Source organism: Onychomys torridus, chromosome 18, assembly GCF_903995425.1.
Source record: "Onychomys torridus chromosome 18, mOncTor1.1, whole genome shotgun sequence".
Classification (NCBI taxonomy): domain Eukaryota; kingdom Metazoa; phylum Chordata; class Mammalia; order Rodentia; family Cricetidae; genus Onychomys; species Onychomys torridus.
Genome location: NC_050460.1, coordinates 29,405,758 through 29,425,570, shown reverse-complemented (window position 1 = coordinate 29,425,570; position 19,813 = coordinate 29,405,758). Strand labels below are relative to the sequence as shown.

Here is a 19,813-nt window from a genome sequence, read left to right as displayed (position 1 = left end):
TTCCATGGCATTGCCAAATCTGTAGTAATGTGTTCTAGCAACCCCAGGAGAGTAATACATTCTACATGAAATCTGCAACAAAATTCACACACAACAGAATGCATGTGTCTGACTCCTGCTTGCCCCGTATCACCTCTACATTTTGTTGTATACTATGCCCCAAATGCATAAAATCTTTTGCTTCTGTTCCCTAGAGATGCAGAATTTGTCATATCTATAATATCCTTCCTTCCTTTTTTAATACCCAGCCAAGGGAAAGCAAAGTTCTAGTTCTCTGGGAACCCTGGCTTGCTTCCTCTTACCTGCTAACACTGCCAATATCTAATGCCCAGCGTACATGACTGTTGTATAACAATTTTCTCTGAGTTGAAACATTCCATCCTGGAGAGGAAATCATGAAGACTCCAGAAGTTTGGGGCTGGAGATAAGGTTCAGTGATTGAGCGCATTTGCTAGTTTTCCAAAGGACTGGAGTTTGGTTCCTCGTTCCAACACTAGGTGACTCACAACCATCTAGTTTCAGGGGATTGGTACCCTTTTCTGGCCTTCACACACATGGCACACACACACACTTGTGCACACATATACACACACAATGTTTTTTAAAGACTCAGGAATTTCTAAAGGGAGGTTCACCAAGATTTAAGACATAAACGACTCACAAGTCTCAGGAAGTCCCTGAAACTGACCAGATGCACAAGACCTCTTCCTCCCCAAGGTTATGAAGTAATAAGAGAAGAGTCTCTGCAAACTGGAGAGCTGCCTGCAAGTCATTCAGAAAGCTCCAAGCTTGCAGCCTTCATGACTCACCTCCCATGTTGGGTTGGGTTTTCAGTGACACAGCTGAGTTTGAGTCATCCCTGCTTCTGTAAGTAACACTCACACTCCTGAAAGTAACCCCAATAAGTTCACTGGGTTATCAAGTTGGACTATAGTGGTGTCATTAATTTGATCTGTCATTAGTGGTGTGTGTGTGTGTGTGTGTGTGTGTGTGTGTGTGTGTGTACATACATATGTACATGTGGTAATTTTTAGATAAGATCATGGGAACTCTGTCTTAATCAGTGGTTTGATGAACTGATGAATTAAATATCTTAATAAATGATTGAGAGATAGTAGAAACTGTACAAAGTGGAGACTGGTTGGAGGAAGTAGGCCACAGGGGTGTGTCTTTGAAGGGCATGTCTGGCCTGGATCCTGCCTATCTTCACTTTGCTTCCTAAGAAGCAGACAGCTTTGCTTCACCAACCTTGTCATGAAGAGCTGAAATCATAAGCTAAAGTGAACCCCTTACCCTTTTCATTCTTCCAGGCACTTGGTCACAGCTACAGAAAAGTAATAAACAATGTACAAAATCACTAATGTGGCAGCTAATCTTGGTTGTCAACGACCACAGATGGAATCAAGCCCAAAGAGCTGGTCACACTTATTAGGGTTTATTCTTGGCTGGATCATTTGAGATGGGAAGGCCTACTCTAAGTTCAGATCATTTGAAGTCAGAAGACCCACCTTAAATCTGGGCTATCCTTCTGGATGCAGCCCAACAAGAGGACACAGAAGACAGAAGCTTTTGTTTTTAGCCTGTTTGCCCTTAATCTCACAGGCAAGTTCATCTACCCTGCTGCTGAGGCATTACTTTTCTGGCATTGGAATCTACTTCTTTGGGATGCCAATGAATACTGAAGACCAGCTGAGACATCCAGCCTGGTGGATTAAACAACTATTGGGGTCGTGGTCTTTCCATCAGGAGACAACCATTGTTGAACTAGCTGGACCACAGACTGTAAGCCATTCTAGTAAATCCTTTTTTAGATAGATAGATAGATAGATAGATAGATAGATAGATGGATGGATGGACGGATGGACGGACAGATAGACAGACAGACCGACCGACAGACAGACCGACAGACAGACAGACAGACAGATAGATAGATAGATAGATAGATAGATAGAAAAATAGACAGACATAAAAGTAGATAGATTTATTGTATCAGTTCTGTTTCTCTAGAGACACTCAACTAATACACCTGACATCTGTAAGGGTCTAGGTTCAATCTTCAACACAGAAAAAAAAATCCTCATGGAAGTTCTGACTCCAGGTGGAGATGGAGTAAGAACACCCCACCCTGCCTCTCTGCCAAATGCATCTATGAAGCTGAATGCTCTTCAAAGTAAGTAGCTAGAGGAGGCACAGGACCGACCCTACAACACACAGAAAGAATAGGTGAATCTGGTTTTCATTCCCGTGATTCCTTATGTCTCAATAGAGGTCACAACTAAAATTAGAAAATATTTAGAAACAAATGGATACAAGAATAAAACACACAAAAAAAGAGCCAGAGCCAGTGAGATGGCTCAGCCGGTAAAGGTACTTGTCACCAAGGATGACACACTGAGTTTGTTACCAGAGACCACATGGTAGGAGAGAATTAACTCCCAAAAGTTGTCTTATGACCTCCATACTCACTGTGGTATGTGTTTGCCAACACACATATGCATACACATACAGTAAAATAAATATTTTTAAAAACAAGGAGCCACAACCACTGATATCATAGATATAAAAAGAATAATAAAGGTGCATTATGACTATGTCTGTACCCATAACTTTAATTACTTAGATGAAGTCTTATTTAATATGCACAAAGATAACATATCTCTACCAACCTACACAGAGGTAAATATTATATATTAATGGGCGTTACAAACAGCACCATGCCCAGATAGTTTCACCAATGAAGTCTAGCTAATATTTAAGGAACAAATAACAGCAATTCTTTACAGTCTCTTGTCGAAAACAGAAGTAGAGGAAACACTACCTAACATCCTATGAGGTCAGCATTACAAAATCAGGAAAGATGTCATCATAACAAAAAGCCAGAGACCATTATCTTCCATGTATACAGATGCAAAAGTCCTCAATAAAAATTAGTAAATTATATCCACTAATGTATAATAGGAATTATACACCAGAACTGAGTGGGATCTACCTCAGCTATATAAAGCTGGCTCAATATCTAAAACCCAACTAATGTAACCCATCATTTCAATAGGCTGGAGAAAAACAATCAGATGATCATGTCAGTGGATACAGAGAGAGGGAGCACTTGACAAAATTTAACATCATTTCAAGTGAAAACCCTCAACAATCAGAACATAGGCATTTCCCTTAAACCTGATGAAAAACAAACAAACAAATAACAACAACCAAACGCCGACAGACAACCCACAGCTAACACCACACTTGAGAAATTAGAAGCTTTGCTCCTAAGAGTGGCATGCCCGGTCATGTCAACAGTGGCTCTCTCTCTCCCATTCCTAGTCAACAGCACACTGGATGTTCCAGCTAATGCAACAAGGAAAAGACAGGAAATAAAAACTCACAGAAATGGAAAAGCAGGAAATTAAACTTTTTTCACAGTTGTCATGATGGTTTGCACAGAAAATTCCAAGAATACTAGACAAAGTTCCTAATAAGCTAATTTGCAAGTTAATGCGATACATGGCCAACAAAACTAAAATCAAAATAAAACAAGAAAAACCCTATGTATTATAATAGCCGTATAAAACCGGAAATGGACACATAAACAAGAGCAACATTCGTGATGGTTACCAGAAGCATAAATGGACAAATGGTGCCACAGTCCTGGTCTCCCTTCCAGTTTCTCCTCATGTTCCCAGAGCAGCAGCTCCTCCCATGGCTGTTGCTTACACCTCCCCATTCCTTCTGCTTCCGTCATGGATTCCTTTCCCAGTGACAGCTTTTACCTGGGGGGTAAGAGGTGATCAAAACAAGATCCAGATGACAGTAATAACTCCAGCATTATAGTTTTAACAGGGCTCCTGAGTTGAGTTGTGCTGGATGTTGTATACATCGATGTGATGTTTTTCTTTGTATCTGCTGCTTCTGTCTATTGCTCGACACCCAAACCTAGGTGGTGGTAAACAACTCTATGCACTGTATCAGTTACAATGACTTTCCATGTTTTATAATAAGGTTTACCTGTAAACTTACAAAGCCTCACAGTTTAACAGTATATGCGCAGGGAATATTAATCCATTACATTATCCTATGAATATATTTGGGTTAAGCTTTCCTTTACTAAGGTGGCATTGAACAGCACTACATTCTAAGCCAAACAACTGCCATCTTCATAAGACCAGCTGTGTCTGCTTATAAAAGATCACAATGGCTGGTTTTATTAGTTGTTGATGTTCCTTTCTAGAAGGGGGAGGGGGGTCAGGAGGGTCATTGGAGCCTCGCCTGAGTACCCAGTCATCCTTGCAGCCAGCTGCACTTGGTGCTCTCTGTCCTAATTGCATGCAGCCTCCCAGTGCGGGAGGAGCCAGAGTCCACAGGCTGCAGAAGGGGCTCCACCTACACAACTATGAGGAAGCCAGCAGCGACAATGGGCGAAGACATTCCTGTCAAGCTGCTTTGGAGGCACCCATACCTCGGTCAGTAACTCCTCTGTGAATAAGCCCAATAACTCACTGGGTCCTCAGGGTGAACTTGGGTGGAATCAGATTTTGTTTTGTCATTGGGACCTTATGCTTGCTCACCCACCCACCCCCAGGATAAAACTCTCAGAAAAGATGGTAAAATTATTAACTGTTCTCACATCTACAGATTTAAAAAAGAAAACCATTAAGTAGAAAGAAATGTAAGTAGGATGTACTAATGCAAATTTATTTATTTATTTGTTTGTTTGTTTGTTTATTATTTTGAGACAGGCTCCCACTATATAGCTCTGGCTGTCCTGGAATGCACTGTGTAGACAAGGCTGGTCTTGAACTCCCAGAGATCCACCTGCTTCTGCCTTCCAAGTGCTGGGATTAAAGACATGTGCCAACACACCTGGCTAAGAATGAAAAAACTTTTAGTAAAAAGGGGAAGAAGTTAAGATAAGAAAGAAAGCTGAACCGTCTAAGCAAGTTACAAAGGTCTGAGCAAGCCCCACAAAGAACGAGGCTTTATACATAGGAAGTTAAAATTTCTAAGATCAAAGTGCAATTCATCAATATCAAACTTCTGCTTAAGTCAGTGGAGTTACTATTCTGCTCTTCCTAACAATTACAAGGACTGGTTTAAAGAACCAAAATGTATATTTAATCAAAGTTAAAAAAAATGTTTGGGATTTTTTTTCCTAAACTTATCTAACTATTACACATCGATTAAAAGTATCAGAAGCTGATCTTTTGCATCTTATATAACTGTACACAGTCAGAGGGGCCAAAACAACAGGACAATGGTTTGTCTCTTCCCCACTGTACTGGTTTGAATAAAAATGGCCTCCATAGGCCCATAGGAAGTAACACTATCAGGAGGTGTGGCCTTGTTGGAGTAGATGTGGCCTTGTTGGAGTAGGTGTGGCCTTGTTGGAGTAGGTGTGGCCTTGTTGGAGTAGATGTGGCCTTGTTGGAGTAGGTGTGGCCTTGTTGGAGTAGGTGTGGCCTTGTTGGAGTAGGTGTGGCCTTGTTGGAGGAAGTGTGTCACTAGGGGGTGGGCTTTGAGATCTCAGATGTGCAAATCAGGCCCAGTGTCATGCTTTCTTCCTGCTCTCCACAGATCCGGAAGTAAAGCTCTCAGCTCCTTCTCAAGCACCATGTCTGCCTGCATGCCCCTATGCTTCCCGCTGTGACAACAACAGACTCAACCTCTGAACTGCTAGCCAGACTCAATAAATGCTTTCCTTTATAAGAGTTGTCATGGTCACGGTGTGTCTCCACAGCAATAGAACACTGACTAAGACAGGGTCTTTTAGATAAACCCAGTGGAGGAGTGCCCTGACTGCCACATCTGACACCCCCTTTCAGGTGAGAGAAGACACAATGGTAGTCAGGGTTACCTCTTAGGGGTGGGGATGATGAAACAGGAGTTTTAATTTGGCTAGATGGTCTAGGGTGAAAAGATCCCCAAGGAAGAGCAGCCGGTTTGTCTCTTGACTGAAAGCCAGGGATGTTGGTAGGTCTCCTTGGCAGGATCATCCTTGCCAGAGACAGGAGATGTTGACAGTGTTTTGTGGGCTCTGAACTCTGATCTGGCTTCTAAGTGACTCTAGGGTTACCTTTAAAGAGGAGACATATTATGGCAATAAGGGTAGCAGTGAAGGCCTGTTAAGAGAAAACTTCTGCTCAATGGAACAGAATCTCTGGCGTGGTAGAGATCAAACATTCCAGGTAGGGTAGGTCAATTGTCTGGCCAAGGGACACCCCTCACCGCTCACCCCTCCAGGAAGCCAGGATCATGCTAAAGAGATTGCTAGATTAATTCATTCTTTAAGTTAGGGGCTTGCCCAGGGACTCCCTGAAATGACTGTCCCCAAAGAATCTTGTCACTTACTGTTAGCAGAGACTTTAGGAAGTCAGCATATGCTAGTCAAGTTCTAAAGGGTGTTTGACCATAAGTGAAATCATTTTGTGTAACCTGAAAACTATTGCCTGTGACTTGGAACAATGTAATGCTTGCAAGATAAGGAGCCAGCAACAAGGCAGCTCCAATATGAACCAAGCCTATGGCAGGCTCTGATATGTTAATGATCCAACCCCACGAGAACTCGAGAACTCGGTATGTCAAAGAATCAACCCTAAGTTTCAAGCCCAGATAGCACAAAAAAAAGCTGATGCCCATTGGAACAATGCAAACAAAACAAACACTCTGGAACTTTGGAGGTGGCTCCAGGGTGGCACTGCTGCGCTCCTGAGACACCATGTCTCAGGCCTTTGTGCCGATGCTCAGAAGCAAGGGGACTAATCACTGTCTGACTCTAGCTCCCATGACCATCAGGTTTCTGGCACCCTTGCGGAGCTCACACATGCCCTCTGTTAGGGTTAGCCACTGGCTAATGTTCAAGGATCTTCTGGAACTTCCAACAGTGCCATCCTCCTGGCCTGGCACAGCTGATGGGCCTCCAAAGTGCTCTCACAGGATGGGGAGAGGATTCCCTAGTATAAACTGTGGCATTTCCTGCCCACTTTTCTGGCTTGGTGAGGCATCTCTACCGTAATCTTTATAATAGCCCAGTATTGAGAGGAATGGTCGAGTGACTACTAATATGGGTGACCAAGCATATTCAAAAGGCAAATCTCTCTTGGCCATCATAATTGCCAACCCCCTTACAGTCTATTGGCCCCACTAATCACAAGGGGAGAAAATGAAAATTGCTTAAGGGGTTATTTTCTCTTTTGTGTTCCTTTGTGGGACACTGAGAATATTTTTTTTTTCTATCATTACTAAAAGAAGAAGGAATAAGAATTTCATTGGTGTGAATCTACCATATTACAAGTGCCTGTGGCTACTTAAGGTTTCAGGAAGTTTCTCCTGGGAAATAAAAATCAGACACTCATAGGCAGACTCTCTAGGTAGGGTGCCTGTCATTTTCTTTTTCAGCAACTAGGAGGAAAGGGGAGAGGGAGGAAGGGAGGGATGGGGACAGAGAGAGAGCCCTACAGGTGAGCATTGCCTGAATCCTCTCTAAATTCTGAATCTGGTGCAGAAACTGCTGACGCACCTCTCCAGCCCCATTCACCTTGTTTTGAAACAGGGTCTCACCCCTTCACCTGGAGCTTGCTGATTCGGCTAGGTGAGCTGGCCAATGAACCTCAGAGATCTGCCTGTCTCTGCCTTCCTTGTAACTGTGTACATAAGCACTCTCCATTATACCCGGTGGGGTGGTTTGGGGAGGCGCGTTTCTGAGCATTTGATTCAGGTCCTCACACTCATGTGGCAAGCACTTTACCATCTGAGCTATATCCCCAGCCCTCGACATTCACTTTTTAAGAGTTATAACTTATTGAACTATAATTCACATATTGAACAAATTGCCCATTTCCAGGCATTAACTGCTTTAAATAAGTTGACAGGTTTGTACAGACATTACCTTAGCCTGCTTTGGAATACTTCCACTCAGAGAAATTCCACCCTACTAGCCATGGTGCCTACTGCCGCTCTGTACTAACTCCTAGACCTAGCAACTGCTAGTCTGCCTTTGCATCTGTCTGCTCTGAAAAGTTCCTACAAAAGGAACTACACATGTCGTTACTGGCTCCTGTCAGTAACACTTGGTTATTTTGAGTCTCCTCAGTGTTGATACATGTGTCAACTCATGCTAAACAAGATTCCATTGTGTGGAGGTGCCACAGCCTGCTTATCTTCCCCACTGCTCAAAGATACGCAGGGACCCGGGAGATGGCTCTGTGGTTAAGAGCACTTGCTGTGTACACATGAGGACCCAAGTTCAAATTTCCACCACCTGTACAAAAGCCCGGCACAGCTGCAGAGAGCCCTGCAATCCCAGTGCCGTGACAGGCAGAAACAGGAAGATTGCTGGACCTTTCTGACTGGTAGCCTGGCTCTCAGTGAGAGAGCTTGTGTGAAGGGATTAAGACAGAATGACAGACGCCTGACCTGAACACACATGCACATATACCACATACACGTCAAAAGGCACACAAAAGACACTTGAGCTCTTCACAGTTTGGGACTCCCCTTGCTGAAGTAGCTTTAAGTACCCAGGAACAAGTCCCTGTGAACATATGATTTCCTTTCTCTTGACTAAAATGGAATGGAGTGGATCTGCTTGGTCACGCGGCAACTTCGTATTTAGCTGGTGAACTGTTTTCCAAAGTGCACGAACCATCTTACAAACCCCACCAGGAATGTGCAAGGCTCCCAACTTCTCTACAAGGTACCAACAACTGCTGGTATCTCCATTACAGCCATGACAGAGGACATGGAGGGGTATCTCACTATAACTCTTGTTTACATTTCCCAGTAACTTATGACCATGAAGGAATCTCTTTGGTTGTTTATTAGTCACGTGTATGATGTCACTGCAGAAGTGTCTTCTTAAATTGAACTGTGTTGTTTACATTCAGGTGCACGTTCCTGTCAGATATATCAATTGAAGAGATTTTTTCCCCCACATAGTGGATTTTAAATCTTTTAAGCCTTTTCATAGTATTTTGTGTACTGTGTACTTTTTAAATTCAAGTCAAGTCCACATCAACTTCATTTTTATTTTTGTCATTTCTGCTTTTGTGTCATATCTAAAAGCCATTGTGCAACCCAAGTCACAAACATTTAATGTTTTGTTGTCTGACTTTATTAAGTTTATTTTAGCTATTTGGTGTCACTGAAACTACACATAAATTTTAGAATTTTTTTTTCTACCTTACACAAAATCTATTGGGATTAAAGGAATTGTATTGAATCCCTGCAGCACTCTTGGAAGTGTGGACATCAATCCTGGAGCACTGAAACTGGCCAGTGGAGCACTCTAGGCAGTGATGACATCAGTCTGTAGAGCACCCTAGGCAGTGGTGTCAGCCTGTGGAGCACTCTAGACAGTGGAGCACTCTGGACAGTGCCAATGTCAGTCTGTGGAGCACTCTAGGCAGTGGTGATGTCAGTATGTGGAGCACCCTAGGCAGTGCCAATGTCTGTCTGTGGAGCACCCTAGACAGTGATGACATCGGTTTTTGAGCCAGGCAGTCCTTAAGTCAGTTGGTAGAGCACTAAGTGGTACTAAGGTGAGTTTGTGGAGCACTCTAAGCAGTGATGATGTCGGTCTATGGTGCATTCTCAGCAACCCTGACATCTCAACAATATTAAATGTCTTCATTTACAAACAAAATGCCTTCCCATTTATTTGTGACTTAGGAAATTTCTTTCAGCAAAGTTTAATTATTTTCAGCGTATAAGTCTTTGAAACTACCTCAGCTTATGTGGTATGAGATATAAAATTATATATAACATATAATATCATATAATAATATAATGTGCTATTCCTTAACAGTGGATCCAAAGAAAGGGTACAATCATGTGCTATGCCCTGCCCTGCTACCATGTCCCAGCATCTAGAAGGTAGATCTCCTAGGACAGTGAAGGACAAAAGCAGATGTGCCTGCTCCTGGAAGCTTATTACTCAAATGTCAGGCCCATATGCACCTCACCCAGGTGACAAATTAAAGGACAGACCTGGCTAGCAGACACAGAAGTTTCTCTCCTAGTCCTTATGAAACTCAGGTTCAAGACCAGCCTTGGTATGTGGTACATGATTGACAGCTGGGGAAAAAGTCATGAAGCCAGTCTGACACTGTGAAGCAGGCAATGCATTCCAGAGAGAAGGCCAAGGCCAGGCTGGGTGGAGCATCCACCTCATGGCAGCAGGGGACACTGGCACTCCTTACTCAGCCCTCCCTGTGCTCTGCCTGCGATACTGAACTTCCCATCCCCCCTGTAAACTACAATGGGAGGATTCTCAAGGTGGGCCTCGGGATAGGTGCAGGATGCTCCAAGGGACTCTTGTAGTGCTGTGCCAACCTGTATCAGTGGGAAAGGCTAGGCAGGGCTAAGGGCCCCTTGAACTAAAGAATGGAATACATAGGGTACTGATGCCTCATCATGGCTGGGGTGACCCATGCCGGCAGCCCTGACCCAGAAGCATTAGGCTGCTGACCCATGACAACTCTTTCCAGGAACCTAAGTCGCTTCTCAGGTTGTCCTTGGCAGGCCCAGAACCTCTAGAGTCAGCAGCCTGCTTTAAGCCTAGGAGGCCTTTATGACATTGCCCTAGCTTTTGAGAATTTCCCCCTCTCCAGCTATACCTGTTTGAATCCAGCTGCTCCGAGTTCTCGGCTCACAGAAGGCATGGCCTTAAATGTTGGTGCCCATTAGCTGTGCCTCAAGTCACAATGTAATCCGTTCTTGACCTATACAGCCCAGAGCACCCCAAAACACAGGGAATGTCAGGGCTCAGCTCAGCTTCCAGTTATCACTTCCACAGCTTAATTCCTGTCCAAACTCATCTAGGGGTCAAGCCCAGCCCTGTTCTATGCACAGGACAAATAGAATACAAATTGTAAAACTGGAAGGATTTGTTTCTCTCATTATAAAAATGTCATTGGTGATTGGATTGACAGGGACCATGTGCTTAGCACCTGCCCTGAAACCTTCAGACACTCCTTAAGTGGCACAGGTGTGGTGGCCTATCCAGGTGTGTCTAAGCTGCAGCCTGCAGGCTACATGTGGCCCGGCACATGTGAGGATCATATCACAGTGTCAAAGACTAGACAACCCTGCGTACAGAAATAGAAGCTTAAAGCAGTTAAGGGTCTTGTTTAAGCCATTTAGTCCTGGTGTTGGGGTTTGGACAGGGGCTCTTGGCCTCACATTCTAAGCACATACACGTTAACACCCGAGTGTTATACCGAGTGTATATACCAAACCACACAAAGGCCCTGAGCAAACTTCTTGGCTGTTGTTCCCAGTGGTGGGGACAGTACCTAGGGCCTAGTACAAGCGAGGTAAGTGCTCTACCTGAGCCACCGCCCCTGCGTTCCCTGCTGGTACTGACAGCCACCTGCTCAGGCGTACAGAAGAGCAGATGATGGTAGTAACCTGAGGGTCATAGTCCCCAGGTGACGTCACCCAGCTTGTTTGTGTGACACCCACAAGGTGTCCTGCTCTGATCTGTTGCTTTTTAATCCAGTCAGGAGGATGCCAGCTAACCCCGCTTCACTCTTTTGGCCCAGAGTCAGCCACAGCCTCCTCCAGGGTTGACAGCATCCCTACAGTACCCCCACAGGGTGGATGTGATCTGTCTAGAAAAACCAGAAGAAGACGCCCTTGGCCCTGCTCTACAGGAAGTGCCAGCTGAGAACACAGTTGCAACCACAGCACTTCCTAGGTGTTCACCTCGCTCAGCCTGGAAAGACGGGGCTGTTTGAGAACAATGCTGTGCAATTTACTAACCAAACCAGAGCTGGCAGGGAGCTCCAAACCTAACAACTGCTTGTGGGTACACAATGCCAATTAACCAGCTACAGAGGCAGGCTCTGCTTCTCAGGTCACAACCATCCCAGCCCCTAGGCCACCAGAGCAGGAAGAAGTCATCCCATTTCCTGGCTAAGAGCACCCCTTCCTTCTCTAGGTACAACTCAAGAGCACAGGTCAGTGGCCTACATCTCCCAAACCCCCAGGTAGTTCATATCATCTTCCCCTGCCCACCATCCTGTAGGTGCCCAGCATGGGGTATCCTCCAGCTGAGTGCCGCAGGGAAGTCTTATGTAGTGGTAGGACTACAGGCAGGGTCTGCAGTATACCCACCTGCATTGGGACAGAAGTCTCCTTCTCTATCTCTGACTATCCATGCTCCACACAGGCACACAGGCCAGGGCTCCCACTGAAAGCCTGGGCATCCAGGGCTCCCACTGAAAGCCTGGGCATCCAGGGCTCCCACTGAAAGCCTGCTCTGTGGGAAGGGAATTAACACCAACTCTTGTTCCACCACTCTATGAGACTCTTTCCCCTCCTGGTCTCAGCCCCTGTCTACAGAGTGAGGCCCCAGTTACAAGAGTTTTAAAGACAAGGTGCATCCCTGTGTTGTGATGAGGCATGGATGTGTCCCCTATGAGGGCTGCCTACCCCATTCCATAACCTATCACCATCCCACATACACACAAAACTGGATTTGGTGGCCCCACATGGTGAGAGTCTTGTGTCCTTGCCACAAAAGATGTATCGGGTCAAGTTGACGGTGTCGCATGGAGACTTCCTCTAAACTGAAATTTCCTCAGAACTGAAGCAGGAGAGAGGCTCCTCAGACTCCAGAATAAAGAGATACTTGGAAGCTCAAAAAGTGACCGTATCCAGCAGGCCCCACCAGAGGTCATAATAGCTGGTCAGGTTGTCTCTAGCTGTGCAGGGAGCTGCAGGGATGCAGTTTTCATGAGTTGCCACCCACACTGGTGTGGGCTTTTCAGTGATGGCTTTCAGTCACTCACATGTCTGGAAGCAACATCTCACCCGTACTCCTATAAACAAGCCCGGGAACCTCACTGGTTCGCTAAGCTAGACCAGGGTGGGGTCGTTTCTCTGGTCTGTCCTATCTGGGGTGAATAGATGTTCTTTGAACTCTCCCATTGTTAAGACTGGAGTGTGAGGATCCAGTTGCGGCTCCAGCCATACCTTGCTGTAGCTCTTGCCCTCCCACAAATGCCCACAGGCTCCCTCTGAGTCCTCAGCTAACTTCTAGTCTCTCCCACCTGGGGAAGTGAGTTGACATTAAAGTGGGATGGGTGGCCACATAACCTGCTCCCTACCCCCATTCCCCGCCTCCTGCCTGGAAATGAGAGAGATGGCTTCAGGCTCATCCTATGGAATCTCGCCCATGCCCAAAAAGAAGAGACCCTCTCCCCCATCTCTGTCAAATGGGCTCTGATGTCCTCCTCAACTAAATCCTCTTACCTCCACACACACATGCTAATAAAGATAACTAAAAACAAAACAAAAACCAAAAACTACATCTGGGTCTGGACCTCCGGTACCTACATAAAAAGCCAAGCGCAGTACTGTGCTTATAACCCTAGTGCTGCTGAGGAGACAGTGGAGACAGGAGGGCCATGCCCAATGCAGTGCTGTCAGTGAGCTGCAGGTTCAAGGAGAGACCATGTCCCCAAAAGTAAAATGGAAAGCAATCAAAGAAGTCACCAGATGTCTATTTATTTCTGACCTACACACACACACACACACACACACACACACTATAAAACAAAATCCAAACTAGGTCTTGTATACAGTCTCAATGACCAGAATGTATGGTACACAGCAGGTGATCAACATATATTTGTTGCGAGCTGTGTAGTAGTAGTGCACGTCTTTAGTCCCAGTACTTGGGAGGTGGTGGCAGGGGGATCTCTGTGAGTTCAAGGCCAGCCTGGTCTACAGAGTGAGTTCCAGGACAGCCAGGACTGTTACACAGAGAAATGCTGTCTCGAAAAAAAAATACAAATTTAAAATATATATATTGAGTAAACTCCACTGCCCTTATGCAAGTGCCTGACCTGACTCGGAAGACTCTAAGTTCCTTTGTGGGGAGTGATGGGCGGGGTAGGGAGGAGGAGCTGTGTTGTAGTTTGCAATGGGACTGTCCACTAAAGACTCGTTTTCAAAAGGAGTGTCCTTCGATTGTTGCTAGAGGGATGACAGAGCAGTTAAGAGATGTGGTTTAGAGAAAGGCTTTAGGTCAGAGCCGCATCCTCCCTCAGCCCCACCTATGATGCACTACATGTTTGCCCCACGCACGCTGTTTCACTACAGCCCCAAAGCAACAGGATGAACCAATCACTCATGGAAACCCCATACTCTCTGTCTTTAGAAGCTGATTATCTCAAGTATCTTGTTTCCATGACAGAAAGTTGGCTTACACGTATGTACCTGAGTTAGTATCATAGGCACAATGTAAATCTTCCAAATGTCTATACAGAGAACTTATAGACCTTTTAGGAAGCATTTAACATTGGTTCGGAATTAATTCCTGGTGGCTCAGGATGTCACTGAGTTCCAGCATCAGGAGTAAGAGCCCAATGGATGCAGAGGCAAACACGTCACAAAACAGAATCATATCCCAAGTCTACCTCCTAGGGACCATTGAAGTCCTGAGCCTGCCCTGTGGTGACTTCCCTGTCCTGTGTTCAGTTGACAAAGGCATGATCAGCAGCTGACGGGAACTCTGCCCTGCTCCCTGACCCTTGGTAGCTAACTGAAGGCCTCAAAGCCTCAGGAGCCTCTCCAGTCCCAAACAGTGACTCATTGCCAGTCCCTCATCCCTAAGTCACCACCTAGCTGTCCCTGATCCCTTCCCATGTAGCCTGCCTGCTGGGTTTGTGCAGCAGCCATGACGAATGCTGTAGGGGGCTGGAGAGATGGCTGATGACCTGAGTTCTATCCCTGGACCCCATGTAAAAGTGGACGAAGAGAACTGATTCCATGCACCATGCCATGCACATGCCCCACCATTAAATGTACATATATACAGTAATTAAAATAATTAAATAATAAAAGAAGCCAGTGGGCTGACCTATGGGGATTCACTTATCCTCATGTGGCCTCCATACTGGAACACATGTGTTTTTATAATCTCTGGCACTCATACAAAGCATTTTTTTGATGGAGTCCTCTTGCATGTACCTGTGTGTACATACCTGGATACAGACATGCCTGGGAGACACAATCGTATGTGTGTGTCCTGTTGTGTATGTGTGCATAGGAGCATGCCAAGGTGCATGTATGTGAACAAGCATGCTAGTACGCATATATCATGTGTGTACATATCCCTAGGAACATGCTGGTGTGCATGTGTGTGCATAAGCAACATCCAATAGATGTCTATTTATGGCCTATATACGTGCACACGCAATATCTGCATGTGTGTGGATAAGTATGCCAGTGTGCATGCATATGTGCATATACAAGAATGCTAATGTGTATTGTACACCTGAGCACATTGGTGTGTGTGTGTGTGTGTGTGTGTGTGTGTGTGTTTGTACTATGTGTTTATAAACAGGTATACACAGGAGCATGCCTGTATGTGTGTGTGTGTGTGTGCATAAGTTTGCTGGTGGGCATGCACATGCATGTGCAACATGAGCATGCCAGTGTGTGTGCCCTATGTACAAACATGTATACACAAGCATGTTGATATCTGTGTGCCTATGTGTGCACATGTGAACACAAGCATGCCAGTGTGTGTTCCCATGTATGCACACAGGTGCACAACATGCCAGTGTGCATACATATGTTTGGGAATCAATAGAAACAGATCACATTCCCAGGACGGGGGTCACACAAACTTTCACCCCCCTTGCCCACTAACTCTGTGCCACTCCTCAGCTGAGACCTGTCCTTTGTGTCCTCAACAGCCTCTTGATGATCTACAACATTGTATTGTCAGGCCTTGGGGGACAGTGAGTGGCAAACCACCCTAAATGTTTGGCCGTTGTATTAGACATAGGACACATTTAATGAAAACAGAGAGATCCACAACTTCAGTAGATAGCCGGGATGCCCACTTGTCTGTAACACTCTAGAGTACTCCCGTGAAAGGGACATGCATGACTGTGGCCTGCGTGGACGGGGCTCCGGCCTCTTGAGACAGCATACATCCCTCCTGGTACCACCAAAGGTTGTGTGCCATGGGGTCCCACAGCAAGCGTGAGCTCTCTGTCTGGTCCACTTGAACTAAACTGTGATTTACATGCTCATAGCTGGGATGAGAGTCCCACAGAGTCTGAAGACAGCCAGCAGAAGCCTCATCTACCTGGGTTTTGGGCATCTGAGGCACTGTTTCTCCTGGGACACAGAGATTAGCTGGATCAGCTCAATCCAACTGAGGTTGACGATCAGGTACCCGCCACCAGATAATTCCTACAGAAGCCCACTGGAGTCAGTGGCGCCTATCACCTCCTACCTGACCAATGTCCGTGGAAATAAAATTGTGATCTACATTCATAGGTGGTGCTGTAAACTCTATCTGCTAGAAGTGGGTGTGGTGGCCTCCAGCTCCTCACAGAGGAGTGCCTCCAAGGCACGGTGACTCTGCCTTTAGTATACACGGAGTGGGGTAAAAGGGTCTGGGGACAGGACAGTGAGTAAGAGGGGAATGTGAGGACATCCTGTCCCCAGTTCTCAGGCTTGGTTAGCAAACAGGCAAGCTGTCCCTGAGCTGACAGCAGTCTCCCCATAGGCTACATTCTGCCTGTCCCATGAGGCCTGGAGACTCTGCCTTGCTGGCTTGCCACCTAGGCCACCTGTTGCTTACTACTGCCTACAGTCATAGGTGAGGAAGAACCGAGGTCCCTGGGCTCACAAAGACACCACCCACATGTTGCATAACATCTTCACCTGAAAGGAGCAAAATGAATCACCCACACTTCTCCAAACAGGAAAACAAAACCCAAAGTGGTTAAATGGGTATTCCAAGATCATTCCAAGAATCTGGACCCCAGCATACGCTCCCTGCCTCACCTCAGTGTGCAACCCTGGAAAGCACCACGCCCCCCCCCACCATCTCCACTCTCCCCCATGCCCCCAACCCCACCTCTTGAGAGTGTTGTAACCACTACAGGTAAGCAGGCTGCCCTTCCAGATGGCGGAGGCAAAGGCTGAGGTCAAGGTTCCTTCCAGCAAGTCTGAGCCTGGGTCACTTGTCAGAGGTCTCTAGGCTAGGGGACTCTGTCTCACTCTTGGTTATGGACTCCCAGAAGGCAGCCACAGAGCTGTAACAGCTCCTCCCAACATCACCTGTCAGCCTAACCCTGGGCTTCCTCCTGCCGGCCTCCAGCTAACGCTTCCGGATTCTTGAAGCCTTGGTCCTAAAGTCAGGGCACATCCCCACCTCCACACTGCTCATCTAGAGAGGTGGAGCTTGGCAACCTGCAGCCAGCTACCCCTCTGCCGGTGCCCTGCAGGCGGCTGCCCACCCCAAAGGTCCCTGTGTAGTCAAGAAAGGTGGTAGCATCCCAATACAGTGGGGTCTCCATGATCTGAGAAGCTCCTCCAAGTTCCCATTCTCTACAGCGTCTTAGGCACTTGCTCACGCTGGTGCCCCAACCCAGATTCTCCCTCTGATACATTCAGCCCAGGTAATAACAATAGCAACCACTTCCTGGATAGCTCCAGGCCAACACCAGCAAAGGCTGCGGGAAACCCAGGAGCGCCGGTTGCCAGTCTCTCCAACCCCGGTCAAAACTGTCTTCTCTGAGCCCCTCTTCCCCTGTGTGCCTCCTCTCATCCGCGCCCCGCAGTTCCTACTGTCACCAGGGCCCACTGCCTCCGGATCCAGAACTTCGAGAAGTTGTGAGTGCTGCACTGATCGTACTTGGGTTCCTCGCAGCCACACGGATAGACAACCCCCGGCGCAGCAGTGTGCGCCGCTGCCTGGCCCCCCCTCCCCGACCCCTGCTAGACGCTGCTCTACCTTGAAGAAGTCTCTCACCTTGAAGAAGCTGCGAAGGAAGTGCACCACGCCGAGCATGGTGCAGCCGGGGCGCAACGGCCACCCGCTGCTCCTGACCGCTCTGGCGAGCCAAGCTCCAGATCCCACCCCGCGCCCCGCCCCATGGTCCGCCCTGGACCGCCGAGGCGGCGCCTCTGCAACCCGGCCACTCCGGGCACGTGCAAGTCCGCAGGGACTTGTCCAAACACTGGTCCTGCCCGCCCCTAGCCCTCGGCAGGAACGGGACACACACACACACACACACACACACACACACACACACACACACACACACACACGATCCTTGGACGTGGCGGGCCCACTAGGAGTATGAACTTAACCTAAGTAAGAAATGGGCAAGAGAATCCGCCGCGGTGCATCGGCGACACACTGGCTTGCGTCTCCGCCCTTTGGTCCCCTAGGCCTGTCTGGCACGCAGCACGGTGACTGACTAGTGCCTGGCCCAGGTCCTACTGGAAACGGCCGCCTCCCTTTCTCCTTTAGAGCTTAGTCAAGCTTTGAGAACTTTCAGAGATGTTAGCGCAGCATTTTGGCAGGGGAGGAAACTGGCTGCGCAGCTGTCTGTACCCACGCAGATTGCAGGGGGCAATTGTGAACTCGAATCCCTGTGACCTAAGTCTTGAATCAGAGCTCACCTTTTGCTCCTCCTTCTCTACCTTTTCAGGTATGCTCTGACAGATGGAAGTGTGGAGGGAAGGTGAGGGGTGTCCTGGAAGATGGCGACTATGGTGTGAAGAAAATGAAGCAGGTGAGGGCTTCCACAGCCACAGAGTTCTGTAGGTTCACGTTCTTGATGAGCTATAACATTTTTAGCTTCTTTTGTATATTCATGCACAAGCACACATACCACAGGAGAATGTTCGGGGTCTTCACTATGGCTCCTCACCTTTCCCTGCCTTTCCCCCTTGGGGTGGGGTCTCTCACGGAATCTGGAGCTAGTTTTTCTACTCTAACGGCTGGCTATGAAGTCCTGGTAACGTCCTATCTCTGCCAGCTTCCTTGACCCAGGAAAGGAGTTCTGGCCAGGTGTGGCCACACCCAGCTTTTTATGTGAGAACTGGGATACAAATTCAAATCCTCATGCTTGTACAGCAAGAGCTCTTCAGGATGAGGCCATCTCTGTGGCCTCCAGTTCTAATTCCTTGGTACAAAAAGAAAAGGTTAAATGCACTAGTAGCAAGTGCAACCTGAGTTATATTTATCTTTATATAACTGCAGCTGTAACATACTCAAACCTTCACACACACACACACACACACACACACACACACACACACACACACAGTAGTTTTAAAACAGAATAGAATATTCTCGTTTTCTGCAGGAGAATACAAAGCCAAGAGCTCGTGTACATGGTACTGCACTGGATGGGATCACATGTTGTTAATAAATTGTTAATGACACCCTCTGCACCATGCCACTGAAGCCACACATGAAAACCTGGTCCTGGGAGCAGGACCCGGACCAGCCACTTCATGGGTGAGGGGCAGGTAGACCACATGCTGGAAGTATTCCCCGGAAGATGAGCATCTCTCCACACTGGCTTTGAGCACCCCTGCCCAAGCCTGCACCCCTCATTCAAATCCTAGGCCCACCCACCACCCTGATCATTAGCGTATCACCATGGTGCTAGGTAGAGTGTTGTGTGTTTTTCCCCTGCCTCTCCACTTCTCAGGTCCCAGGGAAGCCCAGACCAGGCTGAGAGACAAATGCTTAGAACTCAGTGGGGTCAATTACCTCAGGAAGGCACCTAAAGATTATATGGACAGGCTGCATCCATCACCCGCCATGCTATCCAACTTGCTAGAAGCATATCCCTGAGAACTGGACTCTTGGCTGGGTGGGCTCTGTGTATTCAGTCTTGGACACTGGCCCTGAACCTGTGTTCCTCACATGGGAGAGGAACACTGCCTAGAGAGGAAGTGACTCACTGTTACAACTTTCTTTCTTTCTTTTCTTTTTCTTTCTTCCTTTTTTTTTTTCCCGAGACAGGGTTTCCCTTACCTGGAACTCGCT

At 47.0% G+C, this 19,813-nt stretch overlaps 1 protein-coding gene across 3 annotated transcripts in view; it reads right to left on the bottom strand.

The window, feature by feature from the left end:
- Arhgef4 (Rho guanine nucleotide exchange factor 4) overlaps nucleotides 1–18,024 on the bottom strand; it is a 144,578-nt gene extending 126,554 nt beyond the window's left edge. The window contains exons 1-2 of one of the 3 annotated variants that reach the window (XM_036167241.1): nucleotides 17,777–17,858; nucleotides 3,613–3,767 (exon numbers count right to left, since the gene is read on the bottom strand). In XM_036167241.1, coding sequence (XP_036023134.1) covers nucleotides 3,613–3,672 — 60 coding nt within the window. In that variant the 5' untranslated portion in view covers nucleotides 3,673–3,767; nucleotides 17,777–17,858. Of the gene's footprint in view, nucleotides 1–3,612; nucleotides 3,768–17,776 lie in introns of all 3 variants that reach the window. The other 2 variants (XM_036167239.1, XM_036167240.1) reach the window with 2 other exon arrangements.
- Between the last annotated feature and the right edge of the window lie 1,789 nt (nucleotides 18,025–19,813).